This window comes from Leptidea sinapis, chromosome 26 (genome assembly GCF_905404315.1).
Source record: "Leptidea sinapis chromosome 26, ilLepSina1.1, whole genome shotgun sequence".
In the NCBI taxonomy this organism is placed as follows: Eukaryota; Metazoa; Arthropoda; class Insecta; order Lepidoptera; family Pieridae; genus Leptidea; species Leptidea sinapis.
The window spans coordinates 863,706-883,605 of record NC_066290.1 but is presented as its reverse complement, the minus strand read 5'-3'; the positions used below and the strand labels follow the sequence as shown (position 1 = coordinate 883,605).

At 34.0% G+C, this 19,900-nt stretch overlaps 1 protein-coding gene across 2 annotated transcripts; it reads left to right on the top strand.

Annotated features, from left to right (window-relative positions):
- The first annotated feature begins 336 nt into the window (after positions 1-336).
- On the top strand, positions 337-18,306 carry LOC126972280 (uncharacterized). Of its 2 annotated transcripts, XM_050818909.1 has the most exons (18): positions 337-2,456; positions 2,625-2,818; positions 3,349-3,628; positions 4,147-4,260; positions 6,561-6,738; positions 8,351-8,480; positions 8,839-9,022; positions 9,464-9,596; positions 11,160-11,254; positions 11,446-11,901; positions 13,644-13,831; positions 14,239-14,392; positions 14,977-15,093; positions 15,511-15,711; positions 16,071-16,199; positions 16,547-16,749; positions 17,054-17,341; positions 17,937-18,306. In XM_050818909.1, the coding sequence occupies exons 1-18, from the start codon at positions 407-409 to the stop codon at positions 18,063-18,065; spliced, it is 5,223 nt and encodes a 1,740-aa protein (XP_050674866.1). In that variant the 5' UTR covers positions 337-406; the 3' UTR covers positions 18,066-18,306. The 2 variants fall into 2 exon arrangements, with proteins under 2 accessions (XP_050674866.1, XP_050674867.1); XM_050818910.1 differs by lacking the exons at positions 16,547-16,749; positions 17,937-18,306 and having other exon boundaries at positions 17,054-17,308.
- The last annotated feature ends 1,594 nt before the right edge of the window (positions 18,307-19,900 follow it).

Here is a 19,900-nt window from a genome sequence, read left to right as displayed (position 1 = left end):
ACATATGTAATAAAACGACAGTAAATGATATACCTACTCGAATATAGAAGTAGTAGGTGCCAGTATATTTATAATTTGCCTCAGTTTCATACAATTGTGTCCTTTTTTGATGGTACGAATAAAATTAACACTTTCACGTTACTACGTTACGTCACGTTACAAAATAATATATATTATGTTACACGATTATGTCTCATTATTTCAAAACTTTCTTTCTTACATTCCGTAAAAAATGAAAATAATAACTTCGAAATTTAAAGCTGCATAGAGACATCATTCATAGATCAAACAAAGGAGAGATAATGCATAGCAACCAAAACTAATTTACCATAGAAACGCTAATAACAGATTGAATATAGGAAATATTCTTGGAACCATTATTAAACCATTCAAATAGTCATAAGAAATGGAAAGTACAGAATCAAGAATCCATACTGTTGATACGACGTATATCGAAACTAAACGGAGAGAATTAAAGGAGTTCTTCAAAGATTGTAAGATTTCTCAAGATATTATTGATAAGACCATTGAGAACGAACTAAAACCCTTAACGGAAATTGGCGATAGTAAAAGGCCTTATATCAAAGCATCAGCCCCAGGAGTAGTGAAAACTGAATATGAAGTTATGACAGGACAACCCTTCACAGATATAAGAGAATGTACCAAAGTGTTAACAGGTGCCGAAATCAAAGAAATGATAACTAGTAACCCAATAATTGCGGAAAAATCCAAGCAAATACAAATAGCGGTAGATACTGAAGGACGTTACAAAGGATGTACAGTCCCTTATGATCAAATTAAAATGGGCACTTATGATGAAATCACGAAAGAGTTGACCGATGCAGATGGCGATGTTGATAAAATTCAAAACATTAAATACAAAAACATGCAATCGCTCTTGCAATCCGTCCAGCGTTATGAAACAAATACACCAGCCAAGCCACAAGTATTAGAAACTCGTAGTGGCAGCAAAGCAGAGAGCAGTGACGAAGGGGAATTTGAGATAGTTGACAAAGTTGTAACTGAAATGACCAACAAATCATATGAAACCAGATTTACAGAAACAAAACAGATGCTTCAAAATTTAGCTGATGAATATGATAAACCAGTACTGGCCAATGTTGAAAATATTTCTAAATTAGCCATTAAAGAAGATCCTGTTCTTAAAGAGTCATCATATCACCTTATAAAGGGGGAAAAAAGACGCACCGCATTTGATGAAGTTCTAGACAGTTATGCAATAAATGCATCAATGAACATTCCTCTGGTTGATAATCCTGTCAAACCCGACCTAAGTGGTAAGCCAAAGCATATATCTAAACTTAACAAAATGAAAAATAGCAATCCGAATTTAAATTTCAATGAAGTGTTCACATTTGAAAAAAAATTAGGCAATACTCATAATGCGCTTAAAAATATTAATTCAATAATTGATGAAATGAATCCAGAAGAAAATATATCTGAGATTAAAGCGAAAAATTTTAACATTACAAATAAAGCCAATCAAGGAGATGATACTAGTACTAATAGCAATGGTGAATCACATAATGACTCACAACTGTATGGAAAAATGGAAGAATCACTTCAAAATGATCTTGCTAATCTATTTGAAGGTAATCATAACAACAGGGACACTAATGAAATGGAGTTTAAGGAAATGAAAAATTTAGCACGGAATATTGTAAGTGGTGCAGAAAATCTTAGTGTTCTTATAAAAGAAGATATTACAAATAAATTAAATAGTATGAATGAACTATTGAGCGATGTGAATCAAGCACTAGAAAACTCAAGAAAGTCTAATTTAGTGTATCAAAAATTAAAAGAGGAAAATGATTTTCGGAAACAAAATAGAACTCTCCCAAACGCTGAAACTGAACAACCAGGTTCAGTTTCTCAGATGGACATTGATGGCATTAACAATGCTATTAAAACTATTAATGCAGAAATCACAATCCATGAAGAAAGTGTCACTAAAAGTAAAGAATCTTGCGCCTTGCGGACACAAGAATGTGAGACCTTTATTAAAGAAGTTGACGTAGTTCTACAAAAATCTCACGAACTATTATATCCTAAGACTGCTTCAGATACCAATAAGATAAACAATGGTGCGTCTACTGCATCAACCATTAAGTCTAATTCCAATACCCAGAAAGAGCTGTTGTGGGATACGGACACAAAAATATCTGACACCAAAAAACAACAATTAGAGAGAGATATAAAAATAAATGATCTTTTATGTAATATTAAGGGTAAAATGAAAGACAACAAGGAGGTGATACGTTTGGCGAACAACATGTTATATCGTGATGAGACTACAAAGAGGGATCCGGAAGACAATTGCGAACTTCATACAATTTTAGATAACGATATAAGGGCCCAGGGTGACCACTCTCGCGAACAAGATTTACTTGTGCAAGATGTATCAAAAACAACTGAAGTTCCACCTCTCCAAGAAGGTTATTATTGACTTTGTATAGTAACAGACACTCTTATTCTCTATCTTTTATCAATTGTTATCGTGTTTTCAACATCCTCACTATAACACGGACCTACATAATTATATTAATGTAGCTACGTAATATTGCGTTAATTCTTCTACTCTTATATTTACGTTTGATTTCTAGAAAATAAAGAAGATGGTAAAAATAAAAAGAAAGAACCAGAAAAGCAGAGGGAGTTCCAAGTAAAAGTGGTAAAAGAACTAGAAGATAAGAATAGAGGCCCCAGAATGACGAAGGAATTTATAAGGAACCATTGCAAGCAGCATAAACTGTATTGTACACCGTATCTTAACGATATACTTTATCTTCACTTCAAGGTAAATCTGTCTTTAAGCCTTATGGCTATGTTTATCACAGAATGGAAGTTAATTTTAAAACCACGTCTTATCTTATAGCAAGTAGCTAAAAAAGTTTCTCGTTTAATTAATTTTTGCATTAATATGATAGCATTCAAAGTATTGGATAGATGTTTAAATTAAGCCGTGACATTAATTTAAGCAAGGATTTGTTCTCCTTCGATATCGGTTGATCTTTTAGACTTCAGCAAAGATCGGCAACAATCCTTACGCTTTGTCAGCTAACTTTAAGCTGATGCGATTTGGACTAATTTTATTTACTTAATGTTCTTACTGTTCACTAATAACGGTATTTTAAAAATATAAGAGAAAGGCACTCAGTCATCATCTACTAGAAATATTATTCTGGCACAGGGGGCATGGTGCCTGGTTTTGTTTAGTCTATCCATTAATTCTTTTGTTGCTTGGGGTTATTTAAAAAAAGTGTTTTAAATATTTTTATATAATATCTGTATGCATTTTGAATTGTGCCATAACATAATACTTTCCAGGGTTTTTCAAAAATCGAAAACCTCGAGGAGTATACAGGACTAAAATGCATATTTTTAGAGAATAACGGCATTCAACGAATAGAAGGACTCGATACTTTATCTGAATTGAAGTGCTTGTACCTTCACTTCAACCTTGTCCGCAAGATTGAAAACCTGAACGGATGCCCGAAGCTCGACACGTTGAACTTGGATCATAACTACGTGACTAAGATTGAAAATTTGGATGTTGTTCCTGATTTGCACACTTTGAGTATTGCACATAACATGCTGACCACAATAGGTAGGTAAATTTTTAGTAAATCAAATTTTTGTTGCAATTGTGTAAGTTTTTGTAGCTTTTATTTTTTATTACAGTTTATCCCTATTTTACTACAAAAAATTACAATACAATTCTAAATCGTGTAATCTGATTCTGGTTGTCACCATTTACAGTTACTATACAGGATGTCCCATAGTTATGGGACATGAAGGAAAAGTACCTTAAATATCGAAGATAGGCTATTTTACTGAAAGAAGACTTTATCTTATTTTTAAAAGTTAGTTATTCTGCATTCAAAGATTTTCTAAAAATTACTTGCCTCGTCTGGGAATATAACTTTGGGACACCCTGTATATTTACCTAATCAGAATACAATGAAACCACCAGAAAAAGGCTAGTGTTAATAGCTAATAATACCTAATTGAAATAATAAATTCTCGAGACTAGCGCTTCCAGGGGACCACAAATTAGAGTGTGCTTGTATACATGGGTTTGTTTTTGGTACAAAGCAAATGCTGAAGATTTTTATTATTTTACAGAGGATTTGGATCACTTAAGGACGTGTAGAAACCTATCAGTTCTGGACTTGTCTTACAACAGACTTGAAGATCCAATCATCGTAGATGTGTTAGCCGACATGAATATACTTAAAGGTGCAGTGCAAATCTCTTACATTTTACTACTACTCTCTGACCAAGCTTAAGTTAAGATTAAGTACTGAACGGTTATAATTAGTTACTTAAATACATGTTTGGTGAATGTATGTATTTATGAATGAATAATTGACCCGACAGACGTGTTGATATTTCATAACATAAAGAATTATATCGTAAAATATGCTCCCTGTTGTTATAATGAAATTGTTTCATAGCAAAACTGTCAAACAGTGCGTCAATAAATTCTCTCATAGACAATATGTCCAAACAAAACAAATATTGGAAATAAAAATTATTATGGATCCCAAATCGAAATTAAAACTATCCTATATCTCAAGTTGGGCTTAACTGCATTCCATGAAGTAATCCCCATTAAAATCTGTTAATTAGTTTAAGAGTTCACTGGAACCATTCATCAGGACACTGGATTTATGTATATAAAGATATATCCATAAATAGACTTATGATTATTATTGAGCTGACTTGCCCGCCACGTCGTCAGCGTGGACTTAAATCTATTTCGGCATGTTAATAGTAAGTTAAAACACAAAATGTCTTAATTTGTCCGATAGTGTGACAATAATGACCTTCGTACCTACATGAAGTCTATAATCTCTAAATATATATAATCTCTAATAACACTTCTTTGTATTTTAAAAGAGAAGTCAAATTTCCAAGAATATGCACATAGAACCTTAGATGCATAAAGCATTTAAGGAAGGCCTTTTAGGCATAAGATAAATTCGAGGTATAAAACCATATCTCCTGGCTTAAAGTGTATAAAATTTGTGATTTAAAATCTAATTTTGATAGAAAATATTTTTATTTAAATTTGAATTTGCAACCTGTCCAAACTTTATTTTTCTTGAATTTTGAACATATGCTATATAATTATTTTGGGTTCTCTAAACGGTCCTGAAAGTACATTGTGCTTGCTATATATGTATACACGAATATTATGCTTACCATGATTTAAGAGACCAGGAAGGTAATAGCAATAGATCCTTTTATGGGTTCGAATGGACAAGAGCTGACTTCCATGAATCCGGGACTGAGCCTGAGTATGGGTACCGGAGCACACGGTTTGAGCTCGATGGGCGAACTACTACCGGTAAAAAGAGCAGCTTAGATTTCTCACGAGCGATTTGCTGCTTAAAGAATTAGGTACAGTTGCATTTCCTTTTTTAAACTTTGCAGTTCCTTTTTTACCCAGCGCCGCAACTCCCACCGATGGGTTCTACAGAGCTTGGTGTATAAATCCTTGTAGTATCATCGGCCACTACAACCGAACTGAGATCATACAAAAGTACCCTACTAACACCCAAAACAAGGGTAGGATGCAAAAAAAAAGAACGCATCCTATCCGAATCTTTTAACTCGTTGGTACCTACTGCCAAACGCGGCGGCTGGCTTGTGTTCTGCGACGTGGGCGATTTACTGTGGGTTACCCTTGAGAGTAAAATATATACCATCACGGACTTTTTATTCCGTAGTACACACATTAATTATTTTTCTCGTACTGTCTTATTAATTAACGCAGAGTAAAGTTAGTCCAAGCTTAAAATTAGTTTTCCCTGTCACGTAATTCTGTAGTGATAAAGATAAGATAAAGACAAAACGTTTTACACTTTGAATAACTTTACTTCACATTGGTTAAGGTTTAGCCAGCGTTTGCAATCTAAATGCATATAAATATGTTTGTTACGACATCACATTTAAAATCTTTGAATTTTTTGGCTTCTTTGTACTATAACATGTATGTATTATACTTATAAACCTTGAATCACTATCTATTTCTACAAACTGCATTAAATATCCGTTGAATAGTTTAAAAGACCTAAGCGAACATACAGCGGAAGCGACTTGATTTACTATGTAAAGATACAAATTTAATGTTCATCAAAATTCATGGACGAAGCGGACTCGAACCCGTGACTCTCGGGTTCCGTCCGTTCTTACCAACAGCCAACCGCCCGAGTGACGCATCGATCGTAAATCTTGATATGTTTTGTTCAACTCTCAGGTTTTGGCTCCATCTAAAGGATCTTAACAGCTGATAACCTGCTCAACCCCAATAATTTCATATAATATATTAGGAAATTGACTTGAGATGTCACTCTTGCTAATCTAAACAGTTTGTTATTTTAAGGCTGCATTAAGTAAAGCTGTCACTTCTGGGATTAAATATACAAATATGTAAAATTGATATTGACCAGTGTAATTGCGTTCGCTTTTCTTCCTACCCTACATAATATGAATATCTACATATAATGGATTAATATAAAGACAATTCACAGTGTTGGTGCTGTCCGGGAACCCAGTTGTTCGCAATATTCCCGCCTACCGTAAGACGTTGACGCTCCGTCTCAAAGAACTGTTGAATCTCGACAACCGACCGATATTTCCCCGCGACCGGGCCTGCGTAGAGGCGTGGCAACGGGGTGGCATACAGGAAGAAATAGCGGAGAGGAAACGGTAAGTTGTCTGGAAGATTAATGGAATTATCATCATTTCACGCATTATGATACAACAATAATTGTGCCGATTGTCGTTTCCGATCACAAACTTATAACGGAAAGAATCCGGCAACACTTAAGAAGCTCTAGCTAAATAGCTATGTCGGTCAGGTGATAGCTGTGTTAGGAACGGCAGAGATTTCTTGGAAGTTCTTGAGTCAGTCGCCTTAATTGCCGTTTTAATTGTGGTCATTGACTACAATTAGACCGGCAATACGATAGTTTTTCATTATAATTGGTATAAAATGTAAGCAATAAGAAAAGAAAATAACAAACAATTTGTTATGTTTTAAAATGATAACCCCCACTTCTGGGATTAATGGACTAGGATGCGACCTTTTTCACAAAAGTATGTCTCAGTCACTCCTTCATAGCTGTTCCCACGTTGCACTCTGTCTTATAATTTGGAACCTTCCTCAGAGCTTGTTAAAATGTTGCTCAATTGTAAAAAAAATCTCATCCGTAAACAAAATTTTTATGTGACCTCTCTTTGCGTACCTCTTTATTAGTTGTTTTGATTTTACCACCCTATTCCATTTTAAATTATCAGTTAAGAAATGACCAGTAAGTCTCTTTTAGGTTGCAAGTCCTAAGTCATCTTTTAAAATACGCGACATGGTTTTAGGTTTATCTTCATCTCCCGAGATAAAATATTTTGCTTTCGGACAGGATTTCTTCAAATTATTTCCCTTACTGCTTTGACCACCTTTTTATTACGAACACTACGTGGACGGCCAGATCTTTTTCTGTCACAAACGGAGGAGGTCTCATTGTACCTATTAATAGCCCGGTACACAAACGTTTTACTAATATCAAGGATATGGAGTTTTAAAAATGGCATTTGGCTCCATACCTACTTTGGCTAAAGCAATCACAGCGATTCGGTTCTCTTAATCACCCCACCCCATATTAATATAGCAAAATATTATACAATGTATTGGCGCCAAAGTGAGAAAACTCAATGAATAATCATATTATAAAAATGACAGATTCCAAATTCAAATGTGATATTTGTTTATTTTTAATTGTAACAGTATTTATGGCCAGAATAAGTATTTATGTATGTTTAATTAAGTACTTATATCATATTATACATATCATTGTCTTCCAACCCATAGGTAGGTATACTCGTTTGGGGCAATATAATTTGTGTGTGTCAATATTACATTATATTAATATTTACCTATATGTGCCATTTTGTTGGATGACTTTTTGCCATCTTGTAGATGGTATTAGTTCTATAATTGATGTTAACCGGCAAGACACTGCTGCCTAAATACTTCTGAACAGGTCCCAGCCAAACTCTCTTAATTCTTAATAAAGTACATATTTTCATCTTGAAATTTTAAAAGTTCCAGAGAATTTATTTCATATGAAGTCTTCTAAACTTTCTATTAGGCAACATGTTCTTACTACACATCAATATTGATCGAGATAGTGTTATATAAATTTATTTTCTCTGTAGGTAACTTGAACACGACATGTGAATCGCCTACAGTTACAGTTTTACATTTGTATAAAATCTAAGGATAAACAATAATGACCTAAAGTAAATGTTATTAACATGGTAGATGGATAGCTCGCGAACAAGAGAAGACGAACCAAAGTGTGCAGTATCTTATTAGAATGAGAGAAGAGAACAAGGCCAAGAGAGAAGCAAGAGAAAAGGAGCTGAGGGAGAAGCAAGGCTCTACAAGCGAGGTTTGCCTTTGTCCTTTATTAGGAGTTCTCTCAGGCTTAGTCAAATATCTCTATTTTTGATAGCATAGCAATTCAATCTGTGTATATGTTCTGATGGATAGATTTCTATTCTTTGAACTTAGTACTAATCAACACCAAACTATGTAACAAACATCTTTACAGAGTTCTTCCAAGTGGACGGGACGTGTACGGTACCTACCCATGTCCTGTCCGGGCTCACATGGTGTTTATTTTTGTTGATTGCCAAAATTCGCAAGAGAGTATTATCTGCAATGGTTGCAATTTACCAGGGGACCTAAAATCTATTTTGACCTCCCAATTCCTATAATTAAGTTTTTAACTGTCTACATATTTTTAGGAACAATATGAATCAAAATCGACGCAAGACAAGTTACTCCCTGATGAAGAAGATGATGATAAGTCATTAACAGCTGTAAAGACGAGTAAAGATGGCGTGGTAATGGAAATGCTGACGGGATCTGAGACTGAGGATACAACAAGTGAGAGCAGCGATGATGTTGACACTGACACCGAGAAAGAAGGTGAGAATTATTGAGGTTCTGAACTACGGCGAATACTAGCACTTACGAAGTATGTTGTTATGCATGATTAAATCAATAATCAAGAAAGCTACTCATTGAATAATAAACTACGTTTTGTGACCTATCAGCTATTTGAAAAAAGAAAGTGACAAAGTACTCGATAGTTAAGAGGAAGCTAGTTGCAAAAATTTTAATATGTGGTATTAGGTTGCTTATAATTATTGAGTAGGTATCACAATATTGCATTACTTATTAAGTAGGAACATTCTTAATAAGTTCGAGCATAGCTGCATCGAGTGTAAAGTCGTAAGAACGTGTTTTCTTATACTGAATTTATAAACATTGCTCTTTAATTTTACTTCTCGTTTTAATAGGTTTATTCTATGGTTGAAAAGTTGATATTAAATTACAGAATGCTTATTTATTTAATTAATATGACAGGAACATCTAAAATACAATGGTCTGACGTTGAAAAAGACCAAAGAATTATACAGGAAGTGAAAAGTGAGAACAAAGAGATGACAGACGACGAGATTTGGGATGGATTTGGCTCCAGATACAAGGCGGAAGACAAGTACGTTTAGCATAAGATACTATGTCACTATAACTAAATTTGTATCAGTATTGTATGCTAACAACCCTTAATCAACTATGCTTAAGATTCTAATGTGGTTTGTACATGCCGACGCCAGAAAGCAATCTTGTCGTAACCCGAAAAATGTTTTTGTCCAACTTTACACAAAAAAACTATATAAATATATTAAATACATAACTTGTAAACTACAGAACTTACAAATACCATTTTTCTGGGGATTAAATTTTAAACTGAAATCTTCTTTATGCAAGTAATGAAATTATTTTAAGATGATTATAATTGGTTTAATCATCAGATACATCAATCCGTTTTTGAAATACAAACAGTGAATATGGTGTATCTCAAAATTAAATGTATCGAACAACACAAATTTGTTCAAGTGGGCGGGCAGCAATCTTGCTGAATATGATTTTTAAATTTACTTACTACTTAAATATTATATTTAAATTTACCTTAATTTACTTACAAACTAAATTTACTTGTAAGTAGCATTACTTTGTTTTAAGTCGATATTTTTATTTTGAAGTATTTTTGCGATTTGTTGTTACTAGTATTACTATCATTAAAGTGGTTTAAATAAAACGCTGTAGGTGTATGAAAATGTATTTATTAATTAAAAAGAAATATGTAAAAAACAAATCAACCCTTTTAACTTAAAATTATATAAATAATATCAACGCTAATAACTCCGTATGTAATTTAAAAACTGAACAATACTTAACATGATCTTGATGTTCTTTCGTTAATACACTTCCTAAAAGGATGCATGCATGAGGTAATTTCTTTAGCGCTTCAATTTTATAACCGTTTTTGAACTCTCATAAATCGTAAAATTACACCTTTACAGCTATCCTCGGATAATACAGCATCAAATTTTTTTGAGTACTTTGCAATGTTTTCATTATGAAACTTGCAAATCACTGTTGGATCAGATACTTTCATTAAGATTTTGATGAAATTTAAAATCCAAAAATGTTTTAAAACGAATGGAACTAAAAAGTATGTTATATAGTATAAATCCGATAAAGATTTGAAACTCCATTTTTCTTGAATTTTTTTGAATCTTTTCTGCAATGATAATACGAGTAATATGTATGTTTACTCTATCTTTGTATATGATTCAGGTCTATTTCAGATTTCTATATCGATTTATCTTTGCTCTTCTTTTCCTGAAAGCAAAAGAGAGTTAATCTTTAGAGCAATTCACAACCTTAAAAGTATCACACTATTTTTTAGTTTCTTTTAGCAAAATTTTGGTAATACCTATATTTACTTTTCAGATCAGTTCCTACCAATACCTTGATCAAAGTAACATAATTAGCAGTTAAATCGAAATAAGAGTGAAACCTTCGCCTTCTTTCGGTTTTCAAATTGCCATATAACCTCTTTTATGTGTCATAAATAGTTTTCGCAGTATGCTGCCTATATGATTTTATAAGCAAATGTTCTGTTACATTAACGCAATTTTAAAAATGCAAATAAAATTAAGACAAAGACATCGTGCTGATACTGTACAAACTTTACTAAAATATTTATCTAAAGTTCTAGGAAAGTGTATTCAGAAATTGAGGCTGTAAATCATTTACTATTCTCCGAGCCGCACACAAGCAGAGGCAGAGTGACTGAAGTCTGGGAAGGTAAGTGGGTGGGAAGGGAAACAATTGTTGAATACGATTGATTGAGTACAAATCAGAAACATATAAAAAATTCCCTCCAACCCATAGCCTTTATAATGCATACATAGGTATGTATGCATTATAAAGGCTTAAAAAAAATTAAACATTGCTATGTTTAAGAATCTATGATAATAATTCTATATTTTTTTTAGAATCAACAAAGCCCAAAAAGGCTTTCATTAAACAGATAGACAGTTCGGAAGAAACACAGCAAAATGAAGCAAGGCGGAAGCCGTTGAGGGAGATTATTGAAGAATATAATCAAATGTCAAATGAAAATACCAACAAAGGATTAATTGAAGAAGTCACACGCGAAACTGGTGTTGTGGAAACTGATAAGGTTATCATAGATCACGAAAACAAGATTATCACTGAAAAAACTGAACTGTACACATGGAAACCACCTATTAGCTGTGCAATCAAAGGAAAAGGTGACAACGAGGACAAGAAAATAAAAAAAGTTACTATCCAAGAAGTTGAAAATAGTAACACTCCAATGGATAGCGATGAAAAGAAAAAGGAGGGCAGGGATTCTAATGCAGAAGATCAAAATGACCAAATAGGGGAAGAAAGACCAAAAGGCTCAAACAATAATGACGATGGAAATGGTAATTTTTTGTGTTTCTGTGTATAATAATATGTTTAGACGATAACAATTGTTTTCTAATGGTAACATGGCTATATAAGTTTATGCTCCAAGCCTGCTAAGAAACCTAAATTGGGGGCATATACCACCTCCGAACTCCTGTTGTGCCACAGGGGATACAAACACATGAGTAAATTAAAGGGTACAGAGAGTAAGCTTCGTACAACCACGCGAAATGCTTGCACTACTACAGTAATGCCCCGGGCATGTGTGTGTCCACTGGCCGCTTGTTGAGTACGCGGCAATAATTGCCATAAAAAGTGATATTAGATTACTAATATGGTTGTTAGTAATACGAGATAACACGAGAAAAATAAAAATTTATCATATATTAACTATACCAAGGACCACAATTATTAGGTAAGTAAATATTTGCTAATATTTATATTTGTATGATCCTTTTGTTTATGGGAAGAGAGTAAATCTCGGTATGTTTTCACCATTTTATTAGTGAAGGGTTTTACTTAATATTTGTTTGTGTGTTCGTTGGTAAATGACTATGTAAGTATTTGTTTTAGTTCAAATATTGCAAGTAACGTTTAAAACACTTCCTGACATCTGATTCAGCAAAAAATTTGTATATTTGCATAATTTTGGTTGCAATGCAATAATATGATATCGTACATAATCTGACGCTGCAGTCATTATTCTGTATCAGGATTATCTTTTCAATAGGGAACTCTTGCACGGTTAGTAGATAGGTCACGAAATTTTTTATATAAGTTTAGTTTTGATATCTAATCACGTTTTTACTACGAACTTCTGCTGCAGTGACGATTGTCACCTTACGAGGGAACTCCTTATAAGTTACTAGCAAGGACGCGAAACATTGTGTGATAATTTAATTTTGTTTTAATAATAATTATATTATTTAGAGTTAATTCCGACAATCAATCGTCCTCGACAAAAAAATCACTTCGGCACGTGTTTCGCCTCTACACGAGGTGTCTTCAAGAGCTGTACCTCGCCAAAAGTTGGAACGAAACTTCTATTAATATTCCTAATTTCGTTTGCCAAACGTGATCTTAACTATGAACTGCAGCTGCAGATAGGATGGCTAGTGACCTGAACCTGACTCTTTTAATATTTATTTAAGCTAAAGTTAAAAAAGGCAGTTTTAATGATAGGTTATCTTAATATATGGTTCTTATGTGTTGCTTTAGACCGACTTGTCTATCTTTAAATGAAATAAATATTCAAAAATATATATCTTTCAAATACCTAAACTAGACGGTAAGATATAATTTATATTAATAGACGTTTATAGTGTTAATGCGGACACCTTTAACTGTTACTTTTGTATTAAATCTTTTATTAAGGGTTATTTAATGTTGATGATCAAACCAATAAAAAGCTAATAAAAAGTGTTTTGTTGAATTTATCTTAATTTTTTGTGACAGCCCTACCAAAATAGGTAAGAATCATTTTTGCCCGCTCTTATAAAACTTATCCTCTGTACTGTTTATGTACTCATGTGATACAAATGAGGACGTTTTTGTTGAAAATTCTTCGAAAAATAAGCTTAGCACTATTCTGGAAAGGAGATTATTACCGCTTGGTCGACACAATTTTGTTTCACCTTGAATGCTTGCTGATAAAGCTGTGGTTTTTCAAAGAATTTAAATGTCACGATGATTAATCTGGTAATCGGTAAATTCCCTCTTCATCGTGACTGTATGATGATTCTAGAAGTTTTTTGTACAGAACAACAAAGTGTTGGAGAGGGTGATGGCGTGGCGCTGATTAATTATCTCAAGAACAATGACTATGAGAACTGCGACGACAAATTGAAGCCGAGCGCGGAAGACTTGGAGATATTTGCGGAGCTGGAGCGAGAACAGATTGAGCGGGATGAGAGAATAGCGAGGGGGGAACCCGCTGTAGATCCCATGGTAAACGATACTCCGCTTATGTTATAAACTAGATACTATCTGTCACACAGCTCACCAATAATAATATGCAAAACAGCCAAATTCTGTATATAAAACCTTTTTGTTAATAAAACCCACAAAAACAATTTTTTTATAGAGCTTCTCGTAAAAAAACGTTCTTGGTACTAAAAATATTGTTTCCTATCTTGTTTGATTTTTTTTTACTAACTTGAAACTTGAAATCCTTGACTGAAGCAGTAATTCTAATATTTAGGTTTGATAGCGTTTAGAAATCAGTATTTTGAAATGCATTCAGTTATGAGGTAGCCTCGTTACCTAACAAGACTGCTTAAAGCAAAATGTATTGAAATATTTTAAGTTTGAATTTGTAATGCGTACTTAATATTTTGATGAATTTGGTGCAACAGAAGCTGTACCACAGGGAGACAATGGAGGAGTACCACAAGGACGAGGAGCGCGTCGCGGCGCACAATGTGCGGGAGCGATCGTACGTGACCACGTACCACACTGACAACGCGTACGACCGGATCGCACTGAGCCAGCTCACTCAGGGGGAACCTGGTAGTAACCATCGATATGAACTTATGACATTTTGAACAAAAATATTTGACGAAATTTTAGATTTTGGTTTTATCATATTACTAAAGTCAAGTATCAAAATACTAAAGTCAAGAATATTTGCCTAAATTCTTGTTAACCTTAAACGATTTCTGAATAGAAGTAGTGTGTACGTGGGTACTAAAATGTACCTATAGGTTTGTGTTAATGTGCAAAATTTTGAAAGCTGTTATAATTGTCCTTAGAGGTGAAATCAAAAGTAATATGGCTTACAATTTTTTAAACTTAGCCAATAAGAAAAATAAGAATCCTATATAAATTTCTGGCCATAATTTATAAAACTACTCTTATCATTCGTGAAATAGGTAAAGAAGCGATAATGCAATTTTTAGTTCACTGTTGTTCCATCTTTTATTCTTTCACATTCAAGGAAATTTGAAAACTAATTGGATATATTTCAGCAGTCCATTGAATTCATTCAGTCCATTGAATTCATCCATTGGATATACTTCCATAGTCCATTGAATCGCTGTGCCTAAGATCCTTCTTGGCATAATAATTATTTCTTATTATAGCTATTATTTTAGATAAGAGTAAAATCAAGCTTACTCACGTTCCTGGGGCAGTTCTATTTCAGTACGTCGACACACAGGCACCAGCTCATGTGGAATGTGAAATTGGTGAAGAGAAACTGGACTCTGCAAGTAAGTAGTCTTTCAGACATTGTCATTTACCATTTTAGAATAATTGATTAATATCAAATACTAACTCTTATAATAATAATTATGACAACTTTTGTCTAAGTCGGTTACTGCTCTTCAAATTAGCTCGTCTCGTTATCTACTAACTAACTTTCAAAGGGACATCACGCATTATTGTGTGCTTTCTAAACACACGCATCATCATATTTTTCACAGTAGGTAGATGTAAAATAGATATGTCGTAAAATCTTCTTCGATCTCTAATGAATAGTCTATTCTATAAACACCAAACAACAAGTTATAGTATGGAAAGAACAATGAAAACATATATATAAATTTCTATTTTATAAAGCTTTTGACGAACGTCATGTAGGTACTCTAGATATATATTATTGTTAAGACATTATTAATAATTTTAAGCATCATCAGAAGATACCGAATCCAATAGAACAGGAAGCGATTCGAGTGATGACAGCACGGGCGTTGTCCATGTTAAGCAAACTAACGCTAAAACAAGACCCAAAACTGCTAACCGTAGAGGGAGTTTTATCAGATGTGATGATGAAAAAGATCAAGATGATGGAAAGCGTGATTGTGCAACTATTGAGGCCATCAATGAAGGTAATAAAGCATATTATAAGTCTTAAAGTATAGTTTGTTACGATTTATCAATTTAGCGGAGTTAAGAATAATCTCGTTTGAGGGTAAAGAGGTCGCGAGGAGTTGTGTTGTATCGACAGACAGACAGATGATAGATTACCAGTCTAGTATTTGGTTGATATAAGTATCTAGCTAAAATATAGACATGGCCTATCTAGGTCTTATAAGTTCCAACGTCTCATCCAGGTGAAAGCAGTATCTAGTCCATGAGATTTTGCAATATAAACCTTGACTACCCTTACCAGTCAAGATATTATATTCTGCCATGTAGAAAATAGTGTCTGCAGTTCCAATCTTGTTATGTTATTTAATATGTGCAGAACAAGAAGCTGGTAACTCGACAGGATCATCGTTTGACATCTCGATGTTGAACGTGGAAAGCGATCAAGCAAAACTATTCATAATTAGCACGATAAACTCTTACGATGACGATAGATTCCCTTCTCAAGGTTAGTCTTGATCACTTAATAATTGTAAACGGCTTACTAGAATTCTTACGCTATCTCGTAAACATCTTTCACAGGTTTATCGTATTCAAATGTTATGAGTTGTCTTAAGTGTTACTTCCACTGTTCTGGAGAACGAGTCTCGATTCTCCTTTCAAAATATTAGCGGAATTAAAGCCTAAGGCAACTCATAACATTTGGGTAATTATGGAATTCTGCAAAATAACGCCCGATTTAATAAACTTACAGATTATCGTTTTACACGACCTTGTTCTTACTATTATAAGTCTTTCTAGTCTGTGTCGTAAGTCTTATAATTAATATTATATTATAAACTAGTATAAATCCAGGCATAAACTACGCGAATATGGCCCAGAATGCCGAGATAGAAGACTCGGTCGCGTCAGAGATCCTGGAGCGAACACTTCGCTACGAGGAGCGGCAGTTATACCAGCAGTGTGCTCTCGTGAACACGCACGCGGGCCGAGTCGACAACAGAACCAACGCGATCATAGAGACCCTGGCCGATTCACTGCACCCTCATCAGATACCGGTGACTAGTCGAACATTTTATGTCACGTAGAGAGGTGACTTAATCGCACCAGATATGATAAGTAATGGTTATTGCCTTGGCTTGGATAATCTTTGCTAGGATAAATTTGAAGAGAAGTTTGTTTCAGTTAGCGCCGTAGCTGGTTAAATTTTGAATTAACTTTATATTCGTCGACTCTGAGAGATACCTACTGCAGCCATTTTATATACCATGCACGCCCAGTCGTGTCTGTCACTTGCCGTCAGGTGAAAGTTTTGTCAGTGTGGTCAATTCATATTATAATCAAATCAGTTACTGATTTCAGTTACCGGCGGTGTCGAGAATCCTCGAGGATCATATAGAAAGGTCGGAGCGGCGATGGCGCACGGGCTTCGTCGAGTACACGAGCCCCGACGGCTCCGTGGACGGTGATGGCGACACGACTCTCGTGGCAATGCCGGAATCATTGCGGTTAGACGACACGCTCACCCAAGACGGGCTGGCTGTCGACTCGGGGATCGACAACGGCGAAACGCGAGACTTTCTGCCTATTAGTGACGTGAGCTGTGCTAGCCCCGATGTGACCAGCAATCTATCTGCGGATGGCGACGAGGTAGGTACCTTATATTACTTTCATTTCGTTTCTGGATTTAAAAGTATTAGAAACCTGATATCAGCGTGAATTTGTCTGCAGACAGATCTGCCTTCTTGCGAGGAGTTATGACGTTTGCAGTCAATCGTCAGTGAGCGACCTGGTGGAAAGATAACCGTTACCTAATGTTTTTCGTATTTCTGCATGGTATCCGGTTTGTAATGTTTGCGAACATTTGGTACCAGATTTGGTGTACCATATTTTTTTATGGGATAAGTGAATGAATGGTCTAGATGTGAAGCGGCATCATCTCTACTTGGCAGTTACATATATGATCTAAGTAATTACACATCTCAAAACACATTCTTAATCAGCTAAGGGAGGAATTTGTCTAATTTCATCCGATACCAATAATCTGATACGAACGTTGTCTAAAGCTACAAAGTCTACTCTATTTATGTCAGAGGTTTTTAAGACACTCGTGTTGTGTACCTACCTGGAAGTACAGTCGATCCAACTGCGAGGTCAAAAAGGTATAATAAATTATGAACTAATCGCAAATGGAGCGCAAATCAATTCGCAAACCATTTCATTAATATTTAATTAAATTTGCCAGGTTTTCGAGGACTGTCTGGAAGATGTGGCTCTGGATAAGGATGATCATGAGAGGAAACAATTTGATCGAGTCGAGCAAAAATATTCGTTGGAGATGAAACTGGCGCTCGGCATTGAAAACCAACCATGAGCCACAAATATAATATTACTAAAAGGTTCGACTGTTAGGTTTACGCAAATAGATGCGAACAATACTTTTATGCAACGAAAATGTTTGATTATTATTTAAAGAGTAGGTGTCGGAGAGATGGTGTTCATTTGTTTGATTGGTAGTGCTCTCTTGTTAAGGGAAATTAAATTTATTTGTTTTTGTTCATGTGAAATGGTTTATTTTGAGTGTAGTTAATAATTTATTAAACATATTTTATAAATTTTAGTCTTTTGAATTAGTAACCTACTTATAACTTTCAGAAGATTTTTTTTAATTTTCTAATTAGTAAATTGCACTGTTTCTATAATCTTGACCAAAGTAAGTACCTATTGATTTAAACTTTTATGATAACATTATAAACACATAAGAACCTACAATAAACATTCTGTGGATATTCACGAAGTAATTTTAAAGAACTGCAACTAATGAACAGCTTGCTTTGAGTTGCGGGATAGCAGCTTTTAGTCTTAATTTGTAAATTAGCTTGTTAGTATTGTTTTAATGACTGGGGACAATGAAGTTCTATACATATGGACATATTATATTTTGCAGTCTGACAGTGGAACGGCAAAAGTGTGCTTAAAGACACTGACAATGCAAGCACACTTTTCTCCTTAGTCGTGTGTCAATCAACAAGCCTAAGTGTGCTATAAAAAGTGCTTAAATAATTCATTAATGACTAAAAAAGATGGTGTGACTTATCATCGGTAAGGTTATTTTATTTATATAAGATTGAATATGCTCAACTTAGTAGCCAGTAGGTACACTTCTAGCCTAGCCTACACCAGACTTCGTTTATTTCATATACAGCTGGAGTTACATCATAGGTATATTATTAGTATAAATATTACATAAACATAATTTCTGCCCTGATGTCTAAAAAAAACCTTTGGAAAATATAAAATTGCATGCCTCATATTCACATTTTCCACAATATTGGAATGTTAAGAAATAAAATGCATAGATAGATATATAAAATAATACAGTCGTATCTTAGTTTTTTATAAATAATGAACGACATTGAATTGAAGGCCAATATTAATTCAGAAAATCCGCAATGTTTTAGATGAAAAAATGTTACGATACCATAATTTTCGACCTTTTTCTTGTCCACATACACCGATTCATAACCACAGGCAAACAACATCTCGAAAAGATTTTTTAATCTTATTATTTACTATGTTAAACAGTTTTTTTTTAAAATGTATGAACACAGTTAAAATTGTTTTTAAAATAGTCTTCTTTCAATAAAATGTTACATCTACAATATTTATGGTACGTCCCCTCCAGTCGTGGGAAGAGGACTGTGGTGACCACAACACGCCTGTTACGACACCAGCTTCGTGCCTGGCACACTTGGGGTTGGTCCCCCGGTCATCCCATACTTTATAATGTAACACGGTAGCCATGAACCGTTAAAACATTCAACAGCACAATAATTTGTATTATTTAAACAATCAATATTAATAAAACAAAGCATTTAAATAAATAAAATTTATTGTTACTTAACTAAAATTTAACAGTCCTTAAACAATAAGCAACAAATTAATAAAAAAATATTTCTCTATAGAATGTAAAGTTGGGGTATTGTATACACATTATATACCATCGTGATTATGCAGTAACTTATATAATTATGTCTCATTGAAACTTTATTTCATAAAAACCTTCAAATTTCTGTAAGGGAATATAACATTTATTTTATTTAGGGTGGATTCGAAGCGCTAGAATTATAATGGGTAGAAGAAATAACTAATTTTTGATCATAATTTATTCTAAAAATTGTGTATATTTGAGAATAATTACTAATCCAT

Bases quoted from the DNA above. Each gene is read 5' to 3' on its own strand.
- LOC126972280 (XM_050818909.1), top strand. From the start codon at position 407: ATGGAAAGTACAGAATCAAGAATCCATACTGTTGATACGACGTATATC. The intron at 11,255-11,445 runs GTAAGTGGGTGG...TATTTTTTTTAG, and splicing joins AGTGACTGAAGTCTGGGAAG to AATCAACAAAGCCCAAAAAG. The intron at 15,712-16,070 runs GTAATAAAGCAT...TAATATGTGCAG, and splicing joins TATTGAGGCCATCAATGAAG to AACAAGAAGCTGGTAACTCG.